The following is a 25,296-nucleotide window of genomic DNA, read 5'->3' as shown; positions in this document are numbered from 1 at the left end:
AAAGCTTTGTGACAAATACCACGCAATGACCACATCGCACATAAATAGGATACAAAAGAGTTAAAAATAAAAGCAATGCTTATTTTTGCCTCCAGAAGAACCATTTCCTGTAAAGAACAGGGCACTAGAGAGCACGTGAGTTCTAGGGACCCAATAACCGAAGACCTGATTTGCAGGAGTTGATGGGGTCTGGTTCAATGAAGAAGTTGAGTAACCAACCGTAGCTGCTCTTTAATTGGCTTAAGACCAGTTCAGTGTTTCACGCTCACCCTGAACTCGTGTGGCACCCACACCAAGACCTCAACTGAAGGGCCACTGAGGTCAAACTGCAATCTCCTTTGCATGCAGCTGTTTTTGGTTCAGTCCTGGGGATATTCAGCATCAGGAAACCAGGGTGAGAGGAGTAAAGCAACATTAGCAATACGCTCAGAAAAAGGTGAGGGTCAGAGAGTATACAAGAATCCAGTGGAAAAAAAAAAAACAAAATAATTATTTCTGGTATAAAACCATTTACAAACACTGTGGTTGTTCAGGAGATAATCTCTTGTAGGTGTAGAGTCCAGGCACTTAAGTTATTTTCAGCTTCACCCTGCTGGTGGGTGGACCCTTTCCCACCATCCTATCATCCAATGTATCGATACAACGTTCAGTAGTTTAAAAAATTGAAACAAACAAACAAAAACCTCCACATGATCTCTGCAACACAGAAACAGAATGAAAAAAGAAGCACAAAAAGGAAAAGAGTTCTAAACATTAAAATGCTCAACAAACCACTGTCAGGTTTTAAGAGCTGAAAGCATCAGGACCTTAGAGGATGAAAAGGACCCAAAACCACGCGGGTTCGGGGCACAGTTCATGGTGCAATGCCAACAACCAACACCAAATGGGTACTGCTGACACTGCCTACCTTAGGACACACACCACCATCGTTTGATCACCTCATGCTGCAAGGAAAAGAGAAAAACGTCTCGTAATAGTGACCCTGAAATCCCAACCTATTCCCAAAAAACATATGGCTTTGAAATAGGGCTCCTTTTGTGCTGAGCAGCAGAGGTGCAGGGAGAGTGTTGTCCTCATGGAGAAGCACGAGAGCGGCTGGGGGAGCCCAAGAAGGCACTTTCTCCAAAAACGTTGGCGTAGGAAGACTTGAGGAACTGGACGTAGTTCTGCATGCTGCGGTTGGTGCTCTCCGACTGCTCCAACCGATCCTTTAAATCCTGTAAGCGGCTTTCGTATCGGCGCTCTGCCTACGTAAGGAAACACAAAACACAGGCTGAAAGGCGGCAACATCCATCCTATTCACGTTAAACTTCAGCTATTCCCCAAAAGTGCTGAAGACAGCAAGAATCAGCACAGCAGCAGATGGCATCACCACAGGCAGTGCTACGATATTTATCATTTGTTTTGCTTGTTTCCAACTCCATTCAGCAACACGTTGATTAAACCAGGAGACAACACAGCTAATCAGTCGGTTTGTTAAAACTGATTAGCTGTAGTTAAGGGGAATTAACCACACTCTTTTTGAAAAGCAGCTTGATCCCTGTGCCAACCCAATTCCAAGTAAAACTCCAGTAAACAAGCAGGGTAAATAGGACATTATGAAAGATTCTCCTTCTCTCTTCTAGAAGAAATTCTTTCTTCTAGAACAGAAACTGCATTCTCTCTCAGATAACCAAGCAGTAAATGCAATTGAAATCCATCCACAATATCTGCTGCAAATCTCATTTGAAGATAAGAAAGGTCTGAGTCTTTTCTTAGACACACGTTAGTTTAGAGCAAGCTCATTCAGGTCATTGCCGTAAGTACGAAGCAAATGAGAATCTACTTTTCTGAATTAGTGACACAGACATGTCAGGGACACATACAGCAGCACGTCACAGACACAGCTCTGCACAGCATTTGCAGCGACCCACAGCACAGGTTTATGGAGCTGCTGCCAGGACACCAGCACAGGAAGAGCATCCCTTGCAAGTCACTCACATCGTCTTTGCTCCGACGCAACTGGTTCAGCTCGGTTTTATTCCTACTCAGCTGCGTCTCCAAGTCCAACATCTTGGACTGGGCTGCTCTCTCTCTAGACGTTGCTCGTTCTCGAGCTTGTTCCACCTATACGTAACACCAGAACAACAACTTTGTTAAGGAGTTGTTTATGGAAGAATAATTTTTCTCTACCCCACTGTCCATAAAAGCCCTATAATGTTTCATCGGACACATTCTCATATATAAGCAGCAGCTCGGTTCTGTGTTTTCCTCTCTTCTGTTGCGAACTGGAGAGCAGGGTTCGGTTTCTCAATGGCTTAAGTGTCGACAAACAAGCAACACCACATTTTATTATCTGTATTTCACTGAACGTGATTGATTTCAGGAATTTGGTCATAGGCTGGGGAGGTATTTCCAGCATTCTCACTGTTCCCCTTCTACAGTCTGGATAGTTTTGGACTAATGCAAACACAAGAAATTACTTACTTGTCTTTTGGCATCCTCGATGGCCATTTCCAGCTGACGTGCCAAGGAGCTACATTCTCGGCTCTTCTCCTCTAATCGCAGCTGATACTGGTGGATCGACTCCTCACGTTTTGCTATGACCTGAAGGAATTCTATGTTCTGGGCATTCGTTGTCTCTAGTTTTCTAGGTTAAGACAATAAGGGAAGGAAACCTATTCATTTTAAGTGGAGTGTATTTCAGTCTGCATTTTTGTCAGGTCCTGCCTAGTCTGGGAATAGATTCTATTCCCCCTTGAAAGGGGAAAGCCCCAAGAAACACTCATCCATTTCTCAAATCAGAATTTCAAAGATTGAAGGACATAAAGAGTATCCACATACCTGCATCTTCCCAGATACTGTCACTAAAAAGAATTTCTAAACATGAGTAAAACCACTGTAATATGCAGTAATCTCAGAACTGTCAGGCTAGATTGGAGAAGGAGCTGGTTTATCTGCCACGTAATTCACTATCCTTTCTAATGACAACCATAAACGGTGCTGCAAAAGCCTGTAACTGTCACTAGTGTCCCCTACTGATTAGAGATGCACAAATGCACAAAATCCTGGAGTCCTGTAGGGGATCGGAACAAAACTGAAGCTGTTTCAATCCCCTGAAAAAACAACAGGAAGAGGATGGAAATGGTAGGTTAAGAGAGCAATAGAGCCTAATATTTCTAACCTTTCTAGCTCCTCCACCTTCAAGGTGAGCTGCTTTTTCTCCTCCTGGGCAGACTGATACCTCTCTCTTGTCAACTCCATTTTGTCTCCCTGGAGCTCAATCTAAAAATCACAGTAAGTAATTACTTTACAGAGTAGTCACTAAACACACACAACCAAACATCTAAAACATAGGCAAGTCTCCAGAAGGAAACATGCTCAAGTCATCACTTCTGGAGAGCCCCAGAAAAGGAACAGTGGATAGAAAAGCAAAGCACAAAATGTTCATTTTGCTGGTGCTTCCAGTTAATGCTGGGAAAGGCATGAGAAAATCCTTCTGTACTGCAAATGAAAAGCCAGGTCTGTAAACTCTTGCATGCAGAGCAGCCACCTGTAAGCACAGCGAAGCACAGACATTAAAAGCAGCCACATACAGGACAGCAGCACACAAAGGCATCAGGGTTTATAATCAGAGTAAAGCAGTCAGACTGCGAGATCATTTGCTGTGTCTTGAAGCAGGGTTTATAAGTCATGCCTGTCTTTATTTATCCTGCAATACCTACACTGTGCTTCCAGGGACAAAAAGCAGGGAGCGGAAAACCTGAAATCAGGGCGAGGAAACAAGGTTGGGACAGCACTATCAGCAGAAAAACACAGGAGGGAAAGCTGACAAGATGATGGAAGTAACAGAAGCGAGCGCTGGCATTAGCAAGCGTTGTCACTGCTGCTATTTGAGTCCCAATACGGTTCTGCACCAAGGGATGAGAAACCCTTCAAATAGTACGGAAAGCTACCAGCTACGCCGCTAACTTCTTGCACAAATACATGGCACACACCTTCATTTTGCAGAGCATGTTTAATCTTTTTTTTGAAAAGAGAGGAAAACAGAGATGAAGACTGAACCTTCCTGCGATTAGAAATTCATTTTGGACTCAGAGGCGCAGATTGCAGTGCTTCAGGATCTTTCTGCCACTCCCTTACCCGCTGCCGAAGGTCTGCGATCATGACAGACAGCTCCATGTTCTTCCTCTCATAACTCTGAAGCTGATCCTGACATTGTGCCAGCTGTGTCTCTGTGATCTTAAGGATGTCAGGAAGCTTCTCCAGCTCAGTAAGCTGGTTCTCATACTGCTTACGTGCCTACAGTCAAAAGAAGAGAACATGAGGAACTTTCAGATGTTCATAAGGTAAAGACTAAAAGGTTTCTCAACTCCAATGAAGCTTTGTTAGTCTGATGACACGGAGTGGATATTTGGCCAGTGTTGGAGTTCAAAACTTAAGGTCTTCTACTCCAAAAGACTTTCTCCAAAATACCTCTGAAGAATGCCACAGAGTCAAAAAGAAGTTGCTAAATGTTCAGTGAGTTTTGCAAAATGAACAATTCCTGAGAAAAACTAATGGAAAAGGCAAAGTGAGATAAGCTGAGGGCTCTGAGCAACATGATCTCATTGAAGACATCTCTGCTCATTGCAGGGGGGTTGGAACTAGATGACCTTTAAATGTCCATTCCAACCCAAACTATTCTATGATTCTAAGCCTTGCATTTCCTATTCACAGCCATTTTTCCCTGGATTCACAACACAAAGGTCCATGAATGCCTACAACGTATCAGTCTTTGAGGAACAGTTACCTGATCAACCCCCTTGTTCATTTCCTCCCTCAGGGTCTTGTTCTCTTTATCACACTGCTCCAGCTTCGCCATCAATTCATCTGTTTCCATTCGGTTCTTCAACAGCTGGACATACAAAAAACCCACATAACTTTATATATAGCTTTCAACAAATACGCAACGCTTTGGAGCAACTAAAACTGCTCAAGGATCAGCGAGTTTCTTGCCACACTGACCACCACCCCAGAACTGTATTGGGGTGGTTCACTTTCTGCTTTTGCCATCTGGATCACTGCAGCTTTGCACCAAATGTTCTCCCCTCTTGCCGGTACTTGAAAAGTAGCAAGGAAAAGTGACATAATTAAAACCAGTCTTTTAATCTATTAATCAAGATCTCTGCTGTGGGAGTCAGCTCCCCCTAATGACCGAGTTATCAGCGCATGGTGAGGAAGGAAAGTCTTCCACACTTCGGCGTACAGCACGGAGCTGTCTGAATGCTGCCATTCGAGAAAAAGCCAGGCTAAAAGAACCAAAACCATATGAAACTGCAACACCATCCAAGAGCAAACAAAGCGTTAAGGTGTTCCAGAATAAGCCACAACAGTGAAGGGAGAAAAGATGTTTGTGCAAGGGCTGAAGGTTTGCATGAGATGCCTACCTGTGACTTGTAGGTTTCAATCAAGCCTTCATAGTTCTTGACAGAGTTCTTGAGCTCCTCCACTTCATTCTGCGCTTGGCTCAGCTTTTCCTCCACTGGGCCCACATTAGCCTGAAAAAAGAAAACATCTTCCATCGAGTGCTGGGGAGTAACCGCCACACAAGCTGTCTAACGCTGTCTAGACAAATAAAAATAGATTTGTCGGTCTAAGTTGGCAAAACTTGCCAGACATCAGTAGATCACCAAATTTACACCAGCAGAGCACAGAGGTTTGGGATGGATGTGCAATCTCTCCATTTGTCTGAATGGGCTGTGCTACTTGGATTAGGGTCACTCCTTATTTGGATCAGTGCCTAGCTTTCCAAGAAGAAAGTTACGCAGGTCACCTATAAGATCGCCGGTGATTAGAGATGACAGGAGAAATATGCCAACCATTTTTTTACGTTCTGGAGATTACCATTCTCTCTGTGTGCGAGAATGCTGTTTGTTCTCTGGACAGCAGCATGAAGAGGTAAGGACAAGTTGTAAGATCCCAGCTGGAAGAAATTGTACTTGGATTTGACATACTCCTAGCCAAAGCGTGGAAGAAATCCAGTCCTCCCAAAGCATTCACTTTTCTTCATATCTCAGTATACTTGCCCTAGCATTCTCAGGTTAAGGTGACACTGATCTGAAACTCAATGGCAGCAATGGGTGCAATTCAACTCTGCAAGTAACTTGTTATAATTTCTCCCTTTTTTCCCCCCAAGCATTTCAGCTCCAAATTCCTAGAATCACTGACCTTTAGCTTTTCATTCTCCATTTTGAAGGCAGCTGTCTCTGTAGCCTGTTGGTTCAATTTGTCCATCAAAGCATCTCTGTCCTCCCTCATCTTCTCCTCCAGGACTCTTTGCTGTTGCTGCAGGTCTTCAACACGGCTGCCATACAGAAAGAAAACTACTCCTTAAGTGATAAAGAAAGAACAACATTCCTAATGCTTGAAAATTAGCTTCAGAAAGGTGGCTTTTCCCTCTCCTTTCATCTTCTTCCTCCAGTCACATTATGCACACATCTGTGTTACTGTTTTACTACCTCAACCTGCTGGGAATTAGTTTGAGTCATCCCCTTGGAGCTCAAATGCGTTGCCTTCAAAATACGTAAGATAAAGACGTGCTTCTCTCTTCTTGTAACTACTGATTTTTTCCCCACAGCAACAACTGTACTGCAGTGATACCAATACATTTATTCTGCTTCAAAACAAAATTGGCACAAACTATACTGCCTATCTCTTTTAATCCCTTCAAGTGTCTCAAACAGATCTCAAAAGAAACATAACGGTAATTCTTTCAAAGCATCACAAAATGGCAAAAGAACAGAGAATGTGAAGGGTCAGCAAGCCCTTAAAAAGCCTGCCTTTGCTATGGCAAGTCAGCACCAGAAGCCACATCTCTCTATCTCCAAACTCTGCTCTAGCCCTTAGGCAGTGCTGGTTTTGCTAGGATATTCACGAGCAAGCCAATTAAACTATTAAATTTAATGAAATTATTCAATTGAATTATCCTTTAACTTAGAACTCATCCCCACTCATACTTGTTCCTCCACACTAATTTATTTTAACCTGTTCAGTGTCACGAGTTCCATTTCGAGGTCGTCCTTGTCCTTTACTACTTTGTTGTAGCGGCCCCTCCAGGACTCCATCGTTGACAGCGCCTCAGCAGCGTAATTGTCCTGCCAAACAAAAACACACAAGGAAAAGAGCAAGAGTGACAAAAATGTCACTGGACATGGGATATGCAGAGAATACACAGAAATGCTGATATGGATAAGCATGACATGCAGAGAGTTCACTAAAACTTTTAAATATTGAGGACAAGTATTTCTTTTTATTCTTCCTGATCATTGCGAGAGGTGCTGCCCAGCACTGCTGTCAGCCAACAGACAGAACAGCAGTCAAAGAAGAATCCTCTTTGAAGGCAGATGAACTATCAGAAATACAAAGCATGGCTAAGATTCTACCGGTGGTTCTGGTCCCTAGAATTCTAAAAATGAGGAAAGAGTCAAGTAGTGTGAAATCCACATTCCCTTCTGATTTTAGTCCTAACTTTTCTACTTTTCCTTGCTACCCCTCAGTCATTTTTCAAAGGAAATTCCAGTATGAGTCTTTGTACTTTTCTGCTCTAACTAGTTTCTTGATTAACAACCAACTCCAGTCAGAATTTTCAGCCAAAACTACAAGGATTTATTTTATTGGCTTTTGTGAATCCTCAGATAGATCTAAAAGACCAGGTGAAAATGCAGATCTGCTGGTTTAGAATGATCTAAGTTATTGTATGTGCTAAGTTAAGGACATGCAGCGAATACAGTGACAGTTGAGAAAACTGGATTTGTTCTAAACTTAGCGTAAATGGGCCAGGGCATCAAGACAGAAATAAATCTCATTAGTTGAAAGCAGAGCCTCTCCCCAGGGCTGCTAGCAGAAGTCAAAGATTCAGATCCATGATCTGAAATGAGGTCTCTCCTCCTGTATTCTCAGGTACCTTCTCTGCTAGCTGGGCAGACAACTGCTCTGCATACTCTTCACTCTGCTCTGCCCGCTCTTTCTGGGCACGGACGGCTTTTTTCAGGGCCTCTTTATCACGGTCTCCCTTCTGCCTGAGGTCTTTCAGTTGTTCCATGATAGAGTCCACCTCCGCCTTATGCTGAGCTTCACTGCGCTCCAGGTTCTGCAGGGGGCAAGAAAACACACCGTATGGAATAACGTCCTTACACCTGCATTCCCAAAGCAGCAACTAATTTCCTAGAAATAGTTGAGAGAGCTGGGCATAAACCCCCAGCCTGCAACCCGGAGGTACTTGCAGTCAATGTTTCACCAACACAATCCTGTCCTGATGCTGACAGACAAGTCTGTCCTTTCCTTCCTCTCTTCTTTCATAAGCTGCTCTCTAGAATACTGATTTCCTCTCCTGACCATGATAAATACTGATCTGGTCTACTAGTCTTTTGATCTACCTGAGAACATTCTCTTTATTAATTGAAATGGTCTCATCTAATAACATTGCTTTATGCAGCTATATAGCTTAAAATAATTAAAGCTCTTCTAAATCATTAACACACACATGTTCATCATAACATCATCACAACGTCAATAGATACATCAAACATATGACTTTAATAAAAATAAACCATGGTAACTTTCTCCTACTCATTAATACTGTGGAAAGTGTGCTTAAATACAGGAACTCATGGCACAGCATTGTTCCCAGAAAACAAATTAAATAGTTTACAATATGTCATGATGCTTGGCTAAAACAAAGCCATCTTTTAAATAACTATGCAGCAATTAGGAAAAAAAGTATCAAATAAATGCACATAGACCTTAAGGCTACGATTCTGCCTCACGCATCAGAAGAGAAAGGGTTGTTCTTTCTTCATTTGAAAAGTATGGGCTGTGTTAGTGGCACAAACACCACCAGCCAATATTTCAGTCTACCAGACTTAGTAGAAAAAGAGTTGGTGAGTGTTACTTCCCTCGTCAGTCAATTCAGTTCATGAGAGTAAATGAAGAGACAATCCCCAGGGAGCGCTGAAAACACACCTGTATCCGGATGGTCAGCCGGTTGTTCTCCGCTTCTTTATTTCGCAGCTGCGCTTGTAAGTGGCCTCTCACAGCCTCCATAGATTTGGAGAGTTCAGATGCCGTCCTTGCCTGGTCCTAAATAAGAAGCAAACAGGACACACACCTTTTTCCTCACCGAGCTAATAGAAGGAATACTTTCCAATGTGTAAGCATTCAGTGAAGAAATCTGATACCGTCTCCAGCTACCTCCACTTTCCTCAGATGGACCCTCACAGCTCCTCTACTCCAACAAAATGGGAAACAAACCAGTAGTAGGCATTTATTTTAAATCAGATGTGAACGACTGGCCTGAAAAACTTGTCCTTGGGCAAAACATCCTTCACATCTGATCTATTCCACTACATTTCTTTTTGTACTTTCTAAACAGAGGAACAGACTGGAATTTGACATCAGGAACTAAGAGGATCTTGAACAGAAAGGCAATTCAGTGATAAGCCGGAGCAAAGAGATTCCTACCTATTGATCTTTGTGATGTAAGTTTTATTATTAACAGGAGAAAATTGAAGCACCAACTATGTGGGAATGGGTACCTGTCTGTCCAGTTCTATAAGCAAGCCAATCATCTGATCCCTTAAAAAGTCATCGTCTGCAAGTACAAACCTAAATTTCGGACTATCTGTGGTTCTACAGGACTGGAAAGTAGAACAGGGAGGGGGAAAATAGAAAAAGGAAACTACCTTTTCTGACTGTATCTCAGCGGTGAGATTATCCACTTGTTTTTCTTTCTCCTGTAGCCTAAACTGAAGTTCCTGGGAAAACAAACACCACTAGATGTTAAATAACAAACACATTTAGTTTGGCAGGTGGAGGGAGTAGGTGTAACTGCCTCCTCCAACACCCTCTGATCCACAGCACTGCCTGGTATCCACAGCAACAGCATCCTGAGCCCAGTTTAGAGGTAAGGAAATGAACAAAATCTGGCACCAGGTCACTCATTCAGTGGCCGAAGCAGATCCAGAAAGCTCTTTGTGCTTTTCTGGTTCTAAGGATAACATGACAAACACACAGAAACAACAAGATAATTTCCAAACTGAAGAATCCTATCCTGACCGTCAGTCAGGATTTTGGCAGTAGATTCTTTTTCTCTCCCACCCCCAGAGTTTTCTTTTTAAAGAAACATGTAGTACAATTTTTGCTTTGTACATTCGGTATCATAAGAAAAGGTACGCAGAATCATTTGTGCTTAAACATTATAAGAACAGGCTTAAGTTCTCTTTTAGAGCTGAATACTCTAAATCCTAACGGTGCTTTTATATGTAGGTCTCAGTTGCGCTATCCCCATTCTAAGTCCCTATATTTCAAAGGCTATGAAAATCAATCCACTTTGAAATGTAGTGGATGTGATTACCACAAAAGCCAAAATACTTTTATTGGTGTAAAAGGCATTAGTGTATGAGTTGACAGTTGAATACAAGACAAAGAAGAGCTTGTCATTTTAGATCTCTCTGCTTCATCATTAAAAGGAAAAAAAAGAGAGGGACTGCGGTTTGCTTACCGCTTTCTCTGCATCTGAGTCATCCAGCATTTTGAGCAGTGTTCTCTGACGCTCCAGTACCTTCTGAGCTTCCTTCTACAAAACAAATATGGAGAAAAACTGTTAACTAAAACATCAATTTTATACAGGTTCTTCAAATGGAACTGAGTAAATCAACCATTTCCTCCCCATTGCAGCAGCAATTCTCAGAAGATACCTAGAAAGATCAAATTTTCTGAGATAGGTGATGATATGTGAAATATTTAGCAAGCTTTTCCACTTCTTAGTCAAAGATTATCATAAAAAGTATGATGGCTTTTTGAACTCTCCCGCTGCTCTGAGAAGAGTCACATGGAAGAAGTCAGTCCTTTTATCCAGTCTCACTGGTGGCTGAAAGAACTGTTACCATCAGCCTGATTTTGTTCAAATGGAATACAACTACAGGAGGAAGAGCAATTTCATTTCTGTGTTGCTCTTACCAGCAGTATATCCGTCCTTTAAGACACAGGGTCAACAGCAGGGTTGGGAAAAACGAAAAGAGGAGTGAAAAGCTCTCAAATTGCATTTCAGTCCACAAGGCAACACAGACTCCTGTAATGATGCAAGTTCAGGCACACAGCAGGGCTCACCTCCCGGTTCTGCTGCTCTCTGAGAAGGTCTCGTAGTGTCTGGTTGCTTTCTTCAAAGGTGCTCAATTTCTGGAGCAGAAGCTCTTTTTGTCTTATCAGTGCGTTAATGTCTGAACTGCTCATGTGTTTCTCCTAGAGGAAAAAAAACAAAAAAAAAAGAAAATCATTGTTCACGTGGAATTAATGTATGAAGGTGACACAAGTGTGAGCAGTGCAATAGTCAGCACCACATACACAGAAGGTGTCTGGATGCTGCAAGTAAATACCCCACTTCCAAACACAACTAGCGGACAGCCTAAGCACATTCAATCCTTCTATTTCCCTTACGTTTTTCTGAATCAACAACTGTAACATTACCTTTTTAAGACAGCCATCTAAGAGGACAACATAGTAAAGGCAAGAACAAAAAAGGACAACACCTACCTTGTTGAGTCTCTCAATTGTATTTTTCAGGGCAAGGATCTGCCTGCCTGCGGCTGCTCCATCTCTCTCTGCCTCGCTCAGCTTGGTCATCAAACACTCCTTCTCTTCCAGCAAGTACTTCTTCTGTAGCCTGTAATTAGAATCCAGCCATCACAAAAACACGAAGCTTTGACAGCTGTACCAGCCGCTATTTTTATACACTTGATTCAGTTAAAACTCATAAAAAACCTCCGAATCAGAGGATAAATGCTCTAAGCAAACATCACTTAAGATTTACCTACTTTTCAGTGGTTCTGTTAGAAGCCAGTGAGTAGACATGCTTGTGAGGACCACAGCTAGCAAACAGGAACTTAGAGGGACAAAGTGGGCTTATACTAAAGCCTGCACACACTATGAAACCCAAAACACAATGCTGTGCTTTTCCTGCGCACTTAAGCCACACCAGAATTAAGATACCAAATGGCTGAACATAAAACAGGAAAGCACACCAACATATACAGCTTAAAGTTTTCAGCAAGGGCTTATCAGTTCAGAAGTATTCACCAAGTTTTCTGAAAAAGGAACACGCAGTATTCACTTTCAAGTGATCTTTCTTAAGGAAACAATAAAACTAACTCTCTTAAAACACTGGTGTTCCCCTGGAGACACAAACTTCCCTAATTCTTTAGATACAAAGCAGATGCAAAAACGTCAGATCTTCAGGGTCACTATGAAAAAACCACAATACAACACAACATGATTCAGTCCTGTCTCAGTATGATTTTCACAAAGGCAAAACATTCTCCTCTCATTTTCAGCTCCATGTTTACTCGTTTATTGTTCTACCAATGTCATCGCAATTCAAACAGTATCTTTTAATCGTCAAAACATTAACTGCAGAGGTCGGATGACCCTCCAGCAGGTCACACAAGCCAACTGCTCTCAGGTTCCTCTCAGAGTAGTTCTTTCCATTCCAATAATCATGCCAAAGCCCTTCTCTGCAGCTCCTGCCATCTCAAGTCCCCCTTCTAAAAGGTGACCAAACAAAATCCAAGAACATCAGTTCTTCAGCAGCGCTGCAACCCAGCGTACAAACTACAGCCTCAAATACTGTTAGTAATAAGGGAGGTGGGTACGCTCTAAATACTGCTATGTGCAATAACAACGGAGAACTGGAGCTTTCTTACATAGTCAGTTCTTTCTCTTCCTTTATACGCTCGATATTGCGCCTGAGCACTATATTCTCGTGTTCTGTTTCTGCCAACTCTTGCGAGACCTCATTCAGTTCTTCTTTCTGCTCTTCAAGGAGACGCTTTGCCATTTGCTGGTGGTCCTCCCTTTTTTGCAGCTTGACCTGATAAAGATATTTAAATAGAACTTAAGACAAACCAGGTGCTTTTAAAGCGATACACAGAATCCACATCTCAAACCAGCAAACCATCTGCACCAAGCAACAAAAGACACAAATACTTCCAGGCTCTTCTTGCACACCAGGGACATAATTCATTTGTTGCCAAGAAACACCTCCGTCCCACAAACATAGGGAGACACAAGCGTCCTGGCTCTATGTCACATGTGAAAATCCGTCATCAGCCAAGGGACATGTGACAGACCTCAAACACGGCAGGAAAGGGCTCTGGCAGTAGATCACACGCTGGGAGATGGCTCCACTATCACTTAATGAGATCCAGAAAACTAGGTTTAATCAACTTAAATAGTCCCTGGCATTTTGTTTCCATCTACCCATTTTTGGGAGGTTCTGTGGCAGGGTCAATGCTAGTAGCATGACTGGAGGTGGGTACAGACTACTCAAGAGCTGAACAGGGCTCAGAAGTTGACAACTGCTCCTACCGAATGACACGTGCATCCCATTCGGCAGTTCAGAGCACTATGAACAGCTGAAGACGTGCAAGAAGAGAGAACATAGGGGTTGAATTGTTGTACCAGACTTGTTTCTGAAGATGACAGATTATTTGGAAAGTGAAGCACAGCAATACCTTATCGAATAGGTAATATTTTTAAGTGTTTCATAGTAGGCCTTAGGATCTCATCAGAGAGTTCAGCTCTTCTAAACAACTCAGATTGCCGCCTTTGTTTTTTAAAAGAAAGCTAGCACTGGCCTGGGAAGCCTTCCATTGCACCAACACTTGACTCCAGCCTCCTCTTGCCAAAGGATCAGCTACAAAACCTAAGTCAGCAGGTATTTACGCTGCGTCCTCACCTCATTCTTCAGTGTTCCCACCGTGTTCATCAGGCTGTTTATTTTCCTTTCGTATTCGTTCATTTTGCCACAAACAGCATCCTCCTCATCTGTAGAGAGGTCACTCAGGCGCAATACTGACAGTAATTTTTCTGAGTCTGGAGGTGTAATTTCTAGGCGGTGAGTTGGTCCCTGGTAGAAAAGCAACAAAGGGCATAATGTTTTTAGCATAAATTATAAACAGGACTCTAACCCTAACTTTGCCAAAAGAGAGACCACTGCAAGGAAACAAAATGTAAACAGCTCCTTCATTTCCATCAAGGAAAGGCCAAAATTCAGAAAGACTAGAACAAAAAAGAAGAAAAAGTAATGAAAGTTCAAATTCTCCTCTAGGAAGACCCAGGAACACAAAAGGCAAAACTATCAACCCATGAGAAAGAAAATATTACGCAACATTGCACAAATGCGCCATGCTCGGGAAGGGACTAAGAACAGCAGCTTCATGCTGTGCCTCCAGATGAGATCTTGTAGGGGATTAAGTAAAACTAAAGTAACTAAAGAATTGTTTCTGGTTTCTAGAGGCAGAAAAGAATGATATGGCCATAGGTTGCTCATTAATTTCCAATTTTTCTATATTAAAAAGTGAAAAAGATTCATAGAAGACACTTAAAGTGGATGGTAGGTGACAGTAACCTTCAGACCAGTGCAGCTCCCTCACTACAAAACTGCTCCCTTCAACCTCAGATAAAGCTGAAAGTTTGTTTTAAAGAGGAAAAATCAGCCATACCTCCCACTTGCAGGTGGACTCATGGACAGATGTTTTGCCTGGGGGCACCCATGGGGCCTTAGTTTTCGCCCGGACAGGTCGGCACACATTCACAGTATCTCCTTTCATTTTCTGCTTTTGTTTTGACTAAAGAAAGAGAAAATAAAATAAATCACACACTTTTAAAGAACCATGTACAATTGTTAGTGCTGCAAAACCAAATGAAAGTTCATGCACACAAAAGTATCTGTGTTTCACGTGATAAATCAGATCAGAGGAGCCAGCAGCTATCAGGAGGCTGACACTCAGCACACTCAGAAAGTGCTTAACGCCAGAAGATGGTTTGAATCCAGACTCTTTTATTAAACATATTTAATACAATCAAGATGGAATTTGAAAGGCCTAGATGTTACCTTTCCCCAAACCTTTCCTACAAAAACAGGGATGAAACCAAAAGAAAAACCATCATCAGGACACAAATCCAGGAAAAAAAAAGGAATTAAAAAAAATACCCCCAAGCCTCACCACATTGCAAGTAACAGATCTCCCAGTCACACACTTCAATGTGAAAAGTAACTATATATTCTATATCATATGTAAGTACAGAAGACGTGTTATTTAAAAGTCACCATTGAATATGAATTCAAGTCTTACAGTTCTAATATAACGGTAAAACAGACCTTGAAGATTTCGTGGTGCTTCTAGAAGCGCTCACCTTCCTCTTTGTAGCCCTTACAAAGACCCAGCTACACACTCCTACCTGGCGTTTTGCAGGGGTGGTTTTCTGACCCTTTTTAATATGGACATGGACAGGGGTGTTTTCATCCACATGGACGTGCAAAGGGGGAGATGAGGAACGGTTCTTCATGGCTCTTCTCCCAAACGGGAAAGGGCAATACAATGAAAGGAAACCTGTGGATAAGGAAACTGGAAATAACAACACTTCCCTCTGCGCCAAAGAGCAACAATGGCCAGCTTTGGCTAAAGCTTGAGCTCGCTGCGGTAGCACCTGCCATTTTGAATTGCGCAATATTTTGCTGTAAAGCTAGGATTAATACAAATAATTTGTCTGCTTCAGGTATTTTCTGCTTTTAACACAGTTATTAAAGATGAAATACAGATGGATTGATAGTAGGTGTCTGTAAGCCATCAGCATTCCAAGTCTTAGAGCAAGTGAGCAAATCAAGGGGTCCAGTAACCAACACCATCTGATTATGAAGAGAAATTTGAAGGAAGGAGAAAGGAATATTAAGAGTTTAGTCAAGAAAAATCAACAGGAAACCATCAGATACTTCCATCCTGGAACCCTGAACCTGTAAACTCTTTCATATGTACTTAACTTTAAGTGTCTTTTTGAAGTTAAACAAATGCTTAAAAGCTTTTGGATCACAATGTCTCTTTAATCATCAGAAAAAAAAAGCATAACCTTAACCAATATCTAACACAACACAGAAATGCCTAGAGACCCAAACTTAGTAACCACCTTTGCGCTTGATGCTTCGGTTGAGGTAATGGTGTGATGCAATTGCAAATCTTAACAAAATCCACCAGCAGCACAACTCTGATTCAGGCAGGAAGGTTTTTATCACCAACGGTAAAAGTACTTACAGCTGATTTCAGGCTTTTAGCTCTTCTGGACAATGTGTTCTGTGCAGAGCCCGAAGCCACCTCATCGCTGGTGTATGTGGGATACCTGATACAGAAATAATAAAAAAATGATCGAAAAAGGAAAAAGTGCCGATTTCTGAACCACCTCTTCCTTTCGATTTAAGGCAACACGCAGACTCAAACGCAACAAATGTATGAGGCCAAACAACAAAAGCTGATGTGCCCTGGCGTCTTCTGACAAGCATGGGATGAGGGAAGAACCCAGATTATAGTTCCTTATATACTGATGATGAAATTTGGCTTAAACAATGGAAATGTTTTGTACAATTACACAATGGCCTTACTCAGTTACAAACCTTCAAATTCTAACTACAGTATTTAACCAGTTTCATAAAGAAACAAGGTTTGAACAGTTCCAGGGTACCTGTACACATCCCTCTCTAAATTCTGCCATCACCAACAAATTCTGTACAACTCGACAGAAATGTTGAGGTTCTGGGTTTTTACAGTTTTGCAGGCTGAAGAGATGCATCCAAATTAGCGCTGGTGCTGAAGGAAACCCAGCACCACACAGACCAATGTGGCCGCTGCCTGACAGCAGATACCTGTGTACCGGTGGGCTCACCAGTAGCACACACACAACTGGGAGTCAGCTACAGCATGAGCAGCTTCTTGCCTGGTGGTACCTGGGGGACTTGAAGAAACGAGAACGAGGGAGGAGGGATCTCCAAAGGACAAATGTCTACTGTGGAGTGATGAAATGATGGCATCAGGCTTAGATAGCTGACCTGATGGTAACACTCCTTCACAATTCGCTATGTTTGTACACTACTTCTGCTAGACTACAATTTAAATCACTCTGCATAGCTCAGTGGTTAATTTGTCAGCTTGTCAAGGTTCACATAACAACCTGCTCTAAATAAAACAGATACTACTGCATGTGTTTTTAAGCAGTATGTGTTTAAGACAAAACACACCTGTATGGCATGTCAGATTTATGAACATGATAGAGTGGAAGACACAGCAGCACTTCCCTTAACCAGAAAGAGGAAGCGACAGTTTTTTAAGGAACAGGATTCCCCAGCTTCCAGCTATGAATCACTCAACCACTGCTGTGCTTTAATCCTCTTCTTTCCAAGGAAGGGTTAAACCCTTGCCAATGCCCAGACACCTGCACCAGCTACAGCACTGGCTGAGAACTCACAGAGCTGTTGAATCACCACAAGCGAAACCCAAATCATAGAATCATTTTGGTTGGAAAAGACCTTTACAGTCACTGAGTCCAACCATAACCCACCCCTGGCACTAACCCATGTTTCCAAGAACCTCAGTGTCTCTTCAACCCCTCCAGGGATGGTGACTCCAGCACTGCCCTGGGCAGCCTGTTCCAATGCCCGACAGCCCTTTTCAGGAAGAAATTTTTCCTAATATCCAATCTAAACCTCCCTTGGCACAACTTGAGGCCGTTTCCTCTTGTCCTATCACTTGTGAGTGGGGACATTCCCCATCTGAAAGTGCCTCCCGCTGAGAGCCCAGACCCGGTGAGGGTGGCAACGCTGTCACCAGCTGTCCCTAGCAACAAGGTTTATTTCACAAGTTTAACTTCTCCCGCGGCTTCCCAAAGAATCTGTGGCTACCTCGGGCTGGCAGGGACCAAGCCTGGGATCAGCCTCAGGCTCAGCTCTAAGCTCAGAGACGGGTTTTACCCAGCGGGGGCTGGAAACCCCCAAGGGGCGGCACCGCCCCAGCACCACGTACCTTTTCCGTTAGTTATTTAAACTCCCCGGTATTTCCCGCTTTCTCTCGCGGCGGGAAGAACCACCCCAAGGCCGGAGGTGCCTCTCACCGCTGACACGGCGGGGAAGGCGCCGAAGGGGGCTCGGGAACCGCCTCCCTCCCCCTCGCAGGGCCCGGCGCGCTCCGCCCCCGCTCACCGCAGCCGCTGCCGCCTCAGGAGTTCTTCGTCGGCGGCTTGGGAGCGGCGGACGAGGGTGCCGCAGCCATGGACCGCCCGCAGCGCCGCGCCGCTGCACCAGGGGCAGGAGGGGCTGCCGCACTTCCGGAGCCGCCGCCGAGCCGCCAGCGGGCGCGGCTCCCCCATTGGGCGATTCAAACCTTCCTCCGCCGGGCCCGCGCCGCGTCACAGGCCCCGCGCCGCGTCACAGCCCCGCCTCGCCACGGCGCCCGTCGCCATGGCGACGCGAAGCGGCCCGGGAGCCCGCGGGGAGCTGCCCCGGCCGGGGCCGGCCCCGGGAACGGGCCCAGCCCTCCCGGCCGCCCCGGGCGGGGTGACGGGGCGCAGCCGGGCGGAGTGCGGAGCCGCCCCAGAGCTGCTGGGATTTCAGCATCTCATTTATTGTGCTCCCGCTCAGGATGCTGCGACACACTTTTCTTCCATCTCGCATTTACACAGATGGATATTTTGAGTTATCATAAAGGGTTTCTTCAAGCTCCTGCCTATGTATGACCAATGTGCTCGAGCATTATTTTGATACTGTGGAACACAAGTTTCAGTACAGGACAGCTTTAACATGCAGCAAGTCACAGACCAGCTGTTTTCACTATCCACATCTTCCTTCTCCCCTCTATGTCAAATCATAATTCAAGTTATACCTAGTCTTACATTTAGAAAAAAAACAACCTCTATCACAGTCTTTGTTGTTATACCAAATAAAGATGGTTCCCCCACCCGCTTCCCCCTCCCAAAAGAACTACCTCAGCTGCACCTGAAATATCTCAACAATCCAGGTTCCCCAAAACCTGCCCTCCCTTCTGAGGAAATAGAACTTTCCAAGTTGACAGTAAGGACATTTAAGCCTGGGGCTGCACAGAGGATCACTCCCTTTCAAACCCACATCATCCTCACGACAACAAACGTCAAGTTCTATCCAGCACAGCTCAGGAGACTTCGTATTGCATAATGCTACCTGCAGAGATGACTCCTAATCTGATTGCTACAACAGCAATTCCTCTGTTATTCTTGCATGGCAAAAACATCTAGAGATTCCCTCCAGGCAATTAGATTTCTCTTAATCCTTCTTTTTTGAAAACCAAACCAAATGGATAGGGATATTCCAAAGAGATTCACGGCGAGAAATCTTTCCCTCAACTGATTTGCATGCGTGATTTCTGTGCAGGGAATGCTTTCTGAGCATTAACGGGTGAGGTAAGAACTCAGATCTCACAAGGCGCACAGGCAGAAGCAAGCCTTTATCCTCACAGACCGTACAGAACCAAGTACCAAAAGAACCGTTTACATGGAAGAGTTAAAAGCACACAATCTGCCGAGTGCAGCATTGTTTCTGACATTGGAAGGACGCCTTTCCCAGTGCTGTGGATTTCCCCAGTTCCCTCAGCACTGGGCTTACAGTATTCTATTGCAGGAAAAAATGTCACTTAAAAACTAGTATCCAGTGTCTCAGTCAGGAAAACACTTCACATGACGTGGATGAGCAGCAGAAGACAGTGTGAAGCAAGACCTGCTCAGACACACCGTATCTGACACGGCTGGTACACTCACTAGCCAGGAGTGGTTTGCTTTTACAGTGATATGCTCCGAGAATGGCTCTTGCCTAAAAGAAGCCTATTTACTGCATTCTTCAGAGCTTCTCCTTTCCAGCAGCATCCAACATCCCTTCCTTTTACCTGTCCCCATCCTTCCAAATACCATGTTCAAACACATCCAGCTGGATCCCTTCTGCTCACCAAGATTTGATAATCAAAATGGGACAGTCTCTGCACCTGCATGTCAGTCCATTAGCTGTGACCAGTCCAACGCCAAAAATATCGATGCCACTCCTTCTGAAGATTTTTACCATGCAAGTACTTCAGGAAGGCAGCTGCAACTAGCGTCAGACCGCAGCTTCAGCTCTTTGAATGACTTCTTCCATGCGCTGGTACCACGGCTGAATCTTGGTGTGAACCATCATGTCGTCAAAGGCTTCCAGCCCTTCCATGACCCGGAGGACCCCGTACACAGCCTGTGCCAGAGGACATAGATCAGAACAACGCTGAAAGAAAATAGCCTGGGTACCAACAAGTGTCTCAACATCCCAGCCAGTAACGCTCTTTCCCTGTCCTGTCATCTATTCCACCACTCTGATTAGCAAGAAAGACTGAATGGCAGAAAGGTAATTAAGAATATGCACGTTTTTTCCCCATGAGGAAACAGTGATGGAAGATCAGGATCTACATGCAATTATGGGGCAAAAGTTAAACCCATCTTTGCACGAAATCCCAGCGTGAAATGCTTCCCTTGCATTCCAAGAACTGTTGGTGCAGGGGTCCTGGCTTGTAACCTGCTTTCATCCTGCTTCCACATGATCAGTAACGTCCACCCGCAGGTGGGAATTTTAAGTTCCATCTTAGGAAACATTTATCTGAAGGAAAACAACAAATAACGGTCCTATGTAATATAAGCGCCCCTTCATGTGGGAACTGCACAAAGGACATTGACAATGTATCTCACGTAACTCATTTTCTCTCCCTATATTTGTATGAACTATTTTACATAGATGAGCAAGTGGATAACTCGTAACACACTTAACAATAAATGCAGGAATCAACCTCTTACCAAGTCAGCAAGGTTCGGCTGGTTTCCTCCCATGAACAGTCGATGCTTTCCAACAGCTTTTACCCACTCATTGACTGCTTCATACAAATCTTCTCGGACATCATCTTGAAGGTGATGTCTGGATAAACAGAACAACTAGTTTGAAGACACAAGAACCTTTTATCATCTCTAATCTTATGGGCTGACTTTTCCTGGGAATTAGGAAGGTATTTGAGAGTGAAGGGGGCAGTTAGTGATTCAATATAAACAAGTAGAGGGGTTCAGTACCTCCAGTTAAAGTAGTACAGCTGTTACACTTGATTAAATGGTCTAGTTTAAAACACTAAGGTTCTGCCCTTTGATATCTGGGGCTCACAGTTAAGGAGGTTAAGGAGCTATTCTTCATGTGTACTTGCTGCTCAGTGGTACCAACCTTTTCTTCAGCCTCTTGCTAATGAAGAACATGGCAACAGCCCCCAGGTACTTGGCAAAGAAACCTTCCACGGTGCCAAATTTTCCCTCACGGACAATGTAATCAAAAGATGCCAAGGCTTCTCTGGGGGTACGGTACACGTTGGGGGAGATGAGGTGAACAAGCCAGTCATCTGCCCATTTTCTCCACTTCATTTCTTCCCTGCAAGCATTCAAAAGGGTGAATGAGGGACAGGCTTCAGGGCTACAGAAGGCAGACAGAATCACGGTGGCATTAGCCAGAGGTTCTGCCAAGGACAAATGTGTCAAAAACTCCCGCCCAGCCTTGTGCTCTGGCGACCTCCCTGAAATGCACTCAGGATCATGGTCTTTGGCAAGGCTCCTCCAATCCCAGGCTAAAATTAAGACTACGAGCACAAGCTTCTTTTCATATGAGAACCGAAGCAGAAAGGGAAAACAGCACTGCATTGTGTTCCCCTGTGACACAACCAAAAGGCCAAGAGGGAAACTGGAGGCAACGCAAGGCATGACCATGAGGGTGGGAACTGTGTTTCGAATTATGTAAGAAACACAGCAAATTACTCTAACTACTGAGGTTTTAAATGCTAAGGGGTTGTGATAAGATTTGCCAGCACAGTGAGATTTTCTATCTACATCATCCCTGAATACATATTGAAGAGGCTGTGACTCTACTTGAAGAGCCCAGAAACTTCAGAGCACTTACACTCTCACTTCATTGACAGGATAGATTCGCTTTGTCTCCTTCTCATCCAGCATGAGCCAGTATTTATTCCCATACTCAAAGACCTCCTTGCCTTGCTCAGTCACAGTTTTCATAGGAGGATAAAAGGACACGATCTCTTCCAAGGTATTCCTCCTGTGGACAGAAACACAGCACTGATCTGGCTGCTATGAAAATAAGCAGATCAAAGGATAGATCAAAAGATACACACTATAAAAGGTATTGTACTGAAAATAAGTCCACAAGGCTCCAAATTCTATTTGAGATAAATTTTGAAAAGAGTCTGGAACAGTTACTTGCAAATAACTATTAGTGTCAGAACAGAAGTTCTTGCAGGCATAAAACTTCCTGCCACTCTCAAGTGCTTTGTAGCATGGACCTAACAGCAATTTCACTTCATTCTAGATGTTATAATTGGCTAATTGCAATCTTAGTTCCAGCAGCAATGCTAGTCCATATTTAAGTAGGTTTTGTGCAAAGAGAATATCACAGGTGCAAAAGTAAATCTGAAAGGTTAAAGCTTTGCTCTACTGCAGGCACATCACAAGATATACAGGGAGCACCCACAGCATCACAGCCAGGGTCAGGTCTGCTGGGCCAAACACCCAGAGCTTCAGAGACCAAGGTCAGCAGGACACTTATAACTGACTCCAAGAGAGTTTTCTCAATCTCTAGTTTGCTACAGCCATTCACATTCAGCTCTTCTTCCCATTATCCCATTTTCTTACTTGGAAATGAGGTAAGTCTTTATTGCACTGATGATCACTGAAGAGTCATTCAATTGCTGAAAAACAGAATTAAAACAAATTTTTAGAAGAGATGGGTGAAACTGAAAAGGAAATTCTTCCAAATGCTTTCCCCTGCACACTGAGGCTCTCAGTCCCTTTTCCTCCCTTGCATTTCCACAGAAGTCCCTGCATATCTAAAGACAGCCCTACATTCAGATCTCTTCTGTGACAGTTTAATACTATTGTTTCAAATTTGTCTCCCATTCTGACAATAGAGGAGCTGAGGGCCAGACACACAGGCAATACTAGTGGGCTTTGGATTTAGGCTCTTGGCAGCGAAGGAAGAAAGCAACACTAACACAAAAAGAGTCAAGTTGAATTGCCAGTATTATTAAGATCTCATTGTCCTCCCACAAGATATAAGCCCCTGCATAAGGGCTGATACAAAGTAGATAACCACCAGATTATAAAGTCACTACACAAACAACTTGGAAGAAAAAGCAACAAAAAACTCTAGCAAGGCCAAGGCGTAGGAGGCCATGAAGCACCAAACAAACCTTAGATTCTTGAGAGAATAAAAGACGATTTAAAGATTCTACTGCATGTGACAAACCACAGATACGAGCCTCCAAACCACTGCTTGTGGGGAGATCAAGCTTTTGACACAGTAAGACTTACCAGAGGGCTTCCAGCATTGGCTAGCAGGATAGGCACCTTTCTGTAGGAAGAAAATTTGATCTCTTTCCTCATGATCGGGTTCACTTCCACAATTTCATATGGCAGTCCATGATAATCAAGAAAAGCTCGGACTTTGCTGCAGAAAGGACACGTTTTATACTGGTAGAGAGTGAGCTGCAGGCTCCCTGCAGGCAGCTGGGGAAGGAAGAGATCAGAAGCTTCCATTTTCTAGTAAAAGTATAAATATTACCTTCCTTCCACCCTTATTTTTGTCATGAAGTCACAGTCATTGACATTCAGTTTCAACATTTGATCATCAAAATATCTTGGCTAACAGATGCTTTCTTCAAATGGCATCACAAGTATTCACCTTCTACTGGGACCAAATACCATTTTTTCTAAACATATTTAATGTGCTGGCAACTCCTACTCACAGCCAGAAAAAGATTTTAAATCCAGGCAGCTTACTCCTCTACATACAAATTTGAAACTAAAGAAAAACACAAGGTTATTTTAATCATCTTTCCATCAAAACCTTTTAAATGTGATTTTCCTCTCCCTCAATGTTGAGGCCACAGGGTGTGGAGAGCAGTTTGCTGCTGATTTTAGGCATGTGTCTGCCTAAATTAATATTCCAGGGATTAACCAAGCTGCGCACAACTGAGCCAGGGCAGGGACACATCGGGTGAGGGACACTGTGATACCTCAGCGACCCGACAGGCCGTGCCAACCATCACTCACACCTTAAGAAGCAAATGTCCTCTCACTTTTCTCTCATTTGCTATTTATTGGGTTACACAACCCTCCGTGGGCGCTGGGAGAAAGCACCAACTCCAACAGAAAACGCTGCTCCCATGCCAGCGAGCTCTCGCTGACAGACATTCCTCACAGCTCCGCACGCAGAGCGCTGCCGGGGCCGCCTCCGGACGCTTTTAGGAGCAAAACCGCCCGCTTGGTCCCCGCACCCTCCTCGAGGCTCCTGCCTGCCCTGCCCCGGCCTCGCCAGGGCCCGCGGTGCGGGAAGGGAACGTGCCCGCTGCCCCACGCGGGGATGGCGGCGGGAGGAGCCGCGGGGGACCGGGCGGGAGGCGGCGAGCGGGGCCCGGCAGCGCGTTACCTCAGCGGCCGAGTGCTCCCACAGGCGGTGCCGCGCCGCCAGGTAGAGGCCGGCGCCGCCGCCCAGCGCGAAGGCAGCGCCCAGCAGCAGGCGGCCCCCGCCGCTGCCGCCCCCTCCTGCCGCGGCGCCGTAGGCTCGGCCCGGAGCCCGCAGCCGCCATGCCGGCAGCAGCGCGGCGGCCCGCCAGGCCCGACCGGCGGCCGCCATCTTCCCGGCACGGCGCGGGCGGGCGCCTGACGGGAGGGGGGTTCTTAAAGGGACCGCCCCGCCGCGCGTCCCCCGCCCCCGAAATGGCGGCAGCGGCGTCGCGCTGAGGTGGGAAGACTGCAGCGGTGTCGAACCCCACCCGAGGCGGGCAGGGCGAGGCTGGCTGGCTGCGGCCCTGTGTTCTCACAGCAATTATAAAATCCGTGTTTGCTGAGAAGACACAAAAGCATAAAGTGTAAATAAATACGTTCTCTGAGGGCACGTCCTGCCTGGTGGGGGCTGCTGCTTCTGCCCAGCGTGGACCTGCAGTGCAAAGTGCAAACCTTCACACTGAAAGTCGTCATCTTGCTCATTAAAGTGTGATTATGAGCATTAATTACACTAATGTTCAGTTTCTGTACTTGGCACACAACATGGAGCCAAGTGCCTGCAGCGGGGTGACCGCAGGGAAAGAAGAGCAGGTTGCGGTGTTAAATGGGGACACCTTTTATTTCCTCTTTGCCCCAAATACCCACTTAATAACGGAGTCCTTAAACCAGGTTTATCTCAGGAGCACTGCTTGAATTAACGCTCTGAATTATTTTCACCCCAATGACACCTCTCCCGGGGATAAAGTAAAACAGGCAGCAGATTTCCGCGGGGTGTGTGAGGTCTGAATGATACTGGGCCAAAGACAAGGAAGGGCAAAGTGACTTGTGCTGGTTCTTTGTGGGAGAAGGTTTGAAGGTGACCTGGGG

At 44.6% G+C, this 25,296-nt stretch overlaps 2 protein-coding genes across 6 annotated transcripts; both read right to left on the bottom strand.

Moving 5' to 3' along the window:
- Positions 1 to 144: 144 nt before the first annotated feature.
- Positions 145 to 19,921, bottom strand: ODF2 (outer dense fiber of sperm tails 2; the record flags this gene model as incomplete). 4 transcript variants are annotated; one of them, XM_080355693.1, is made up of 21 exons in its annotated part: positions 145 to 1,247; positions 1,981 to 2,106; positions 2,467 to 2,629; positions 3,164 to 3,264; positions 4,123 to 4,281; positions 4,772 to 4,876; positions 5,409 to 5,519; positions 6,190 to 6,325; positions 7,006 to 7,115; positions 7,925 to 8,110; positions 8,983 to 9,099; positions 9,702 to 9,773; positions 10,520 to 10,594; positions 11,128 to 11,259; positions 11,551 to 11,680; positions 12,717 to 12,883; positions 13,751 to 13,921; positions 14,517 to 14,642; positions 15,256 to 15,407; positions 16,104 to 16,188; positions 17,862 to 18,103. In XM_080355693.1, the coding sequence occupies 19 exons, from the start codon at positions 15,361 to 15,363 to the stop codon at positions 1,074 to 1,076; spliced, it is 2,469 nt and encodes an 822-aa protein (XP_080211819.1). In that variant the 3' UTR covers positions 145 to 1,073. The 4 variants fall into 4 exon arrangements, with proteins under 4 accessions (XP_080211819.1, XP_080211818.1, XP_080211820.1 ...); XM_080355692.1 differs by lacking the exons at positions 15,256 to 15,407; positions 17,862 to 18,103 and adding an exon at positions 19,809 to 19,921; XM_080355694.1 differs by lacking the exon at positions 15,256 to 15,407.
- A 27-nt stretch (positions 19,922 to 19,948) lies between these two features.
- PTGES2 (prostaglandin E synthase 2) lies at positions 19,949 to 24,565 on the bottom strand. Of its 2 annotated transcripts, none has more exons than XM_080355696.1 (7): positions 24,353 to 24,565; positions 23,236 to 23,430; positions 22,558 to 22,613; positions 21,812 to 21,964; positions 21,089 to 21,289; positions 20,677 to 20,794; positions 19,949 to 20,083 (listed from the first exon to the last, which is right to left on the bottom strand). In XM_080355696.1, the coding sequence occupies exons 1-7, from the start codon at positions 24,557 to 24,559 to the stop codon at positions 19,955 to 19,957; spliced, it is 1,059 nt and encodes a 352-aa protein (XP_080211822.1). In that variant the 5' UTR covers positions 24,560 to 24,565; the 3' UTR covers positions 19,949 to 19,954. The 2 variants fall into 2 exon arrangements, with proteins under 2 accessions (XP_080211822.1, XP_080211823.1); XM_080355697.1 differs by lacking the exon at positions 24,353 to 24,565 and adding an exon at positions 23,979 to 24,150.
- Positions 24,566 to 25,296: the final 731 nt, after the last annotated feature.

This window comes from Nesoenas mayeri (genome assembly GCF_963082525.1).
Source record: "Nesoenas mayeri genome assembly, chromosome: 18".
Lineage (NCBI taxonomy): Eukaryota > Metazoa > Chordata > Aves > Columbiformes > Columbidae > Nesoenas > Nesoenas mayeri.
This window is presented reverse-complemented; position numbering and strand designations above follow the sequence as displayed.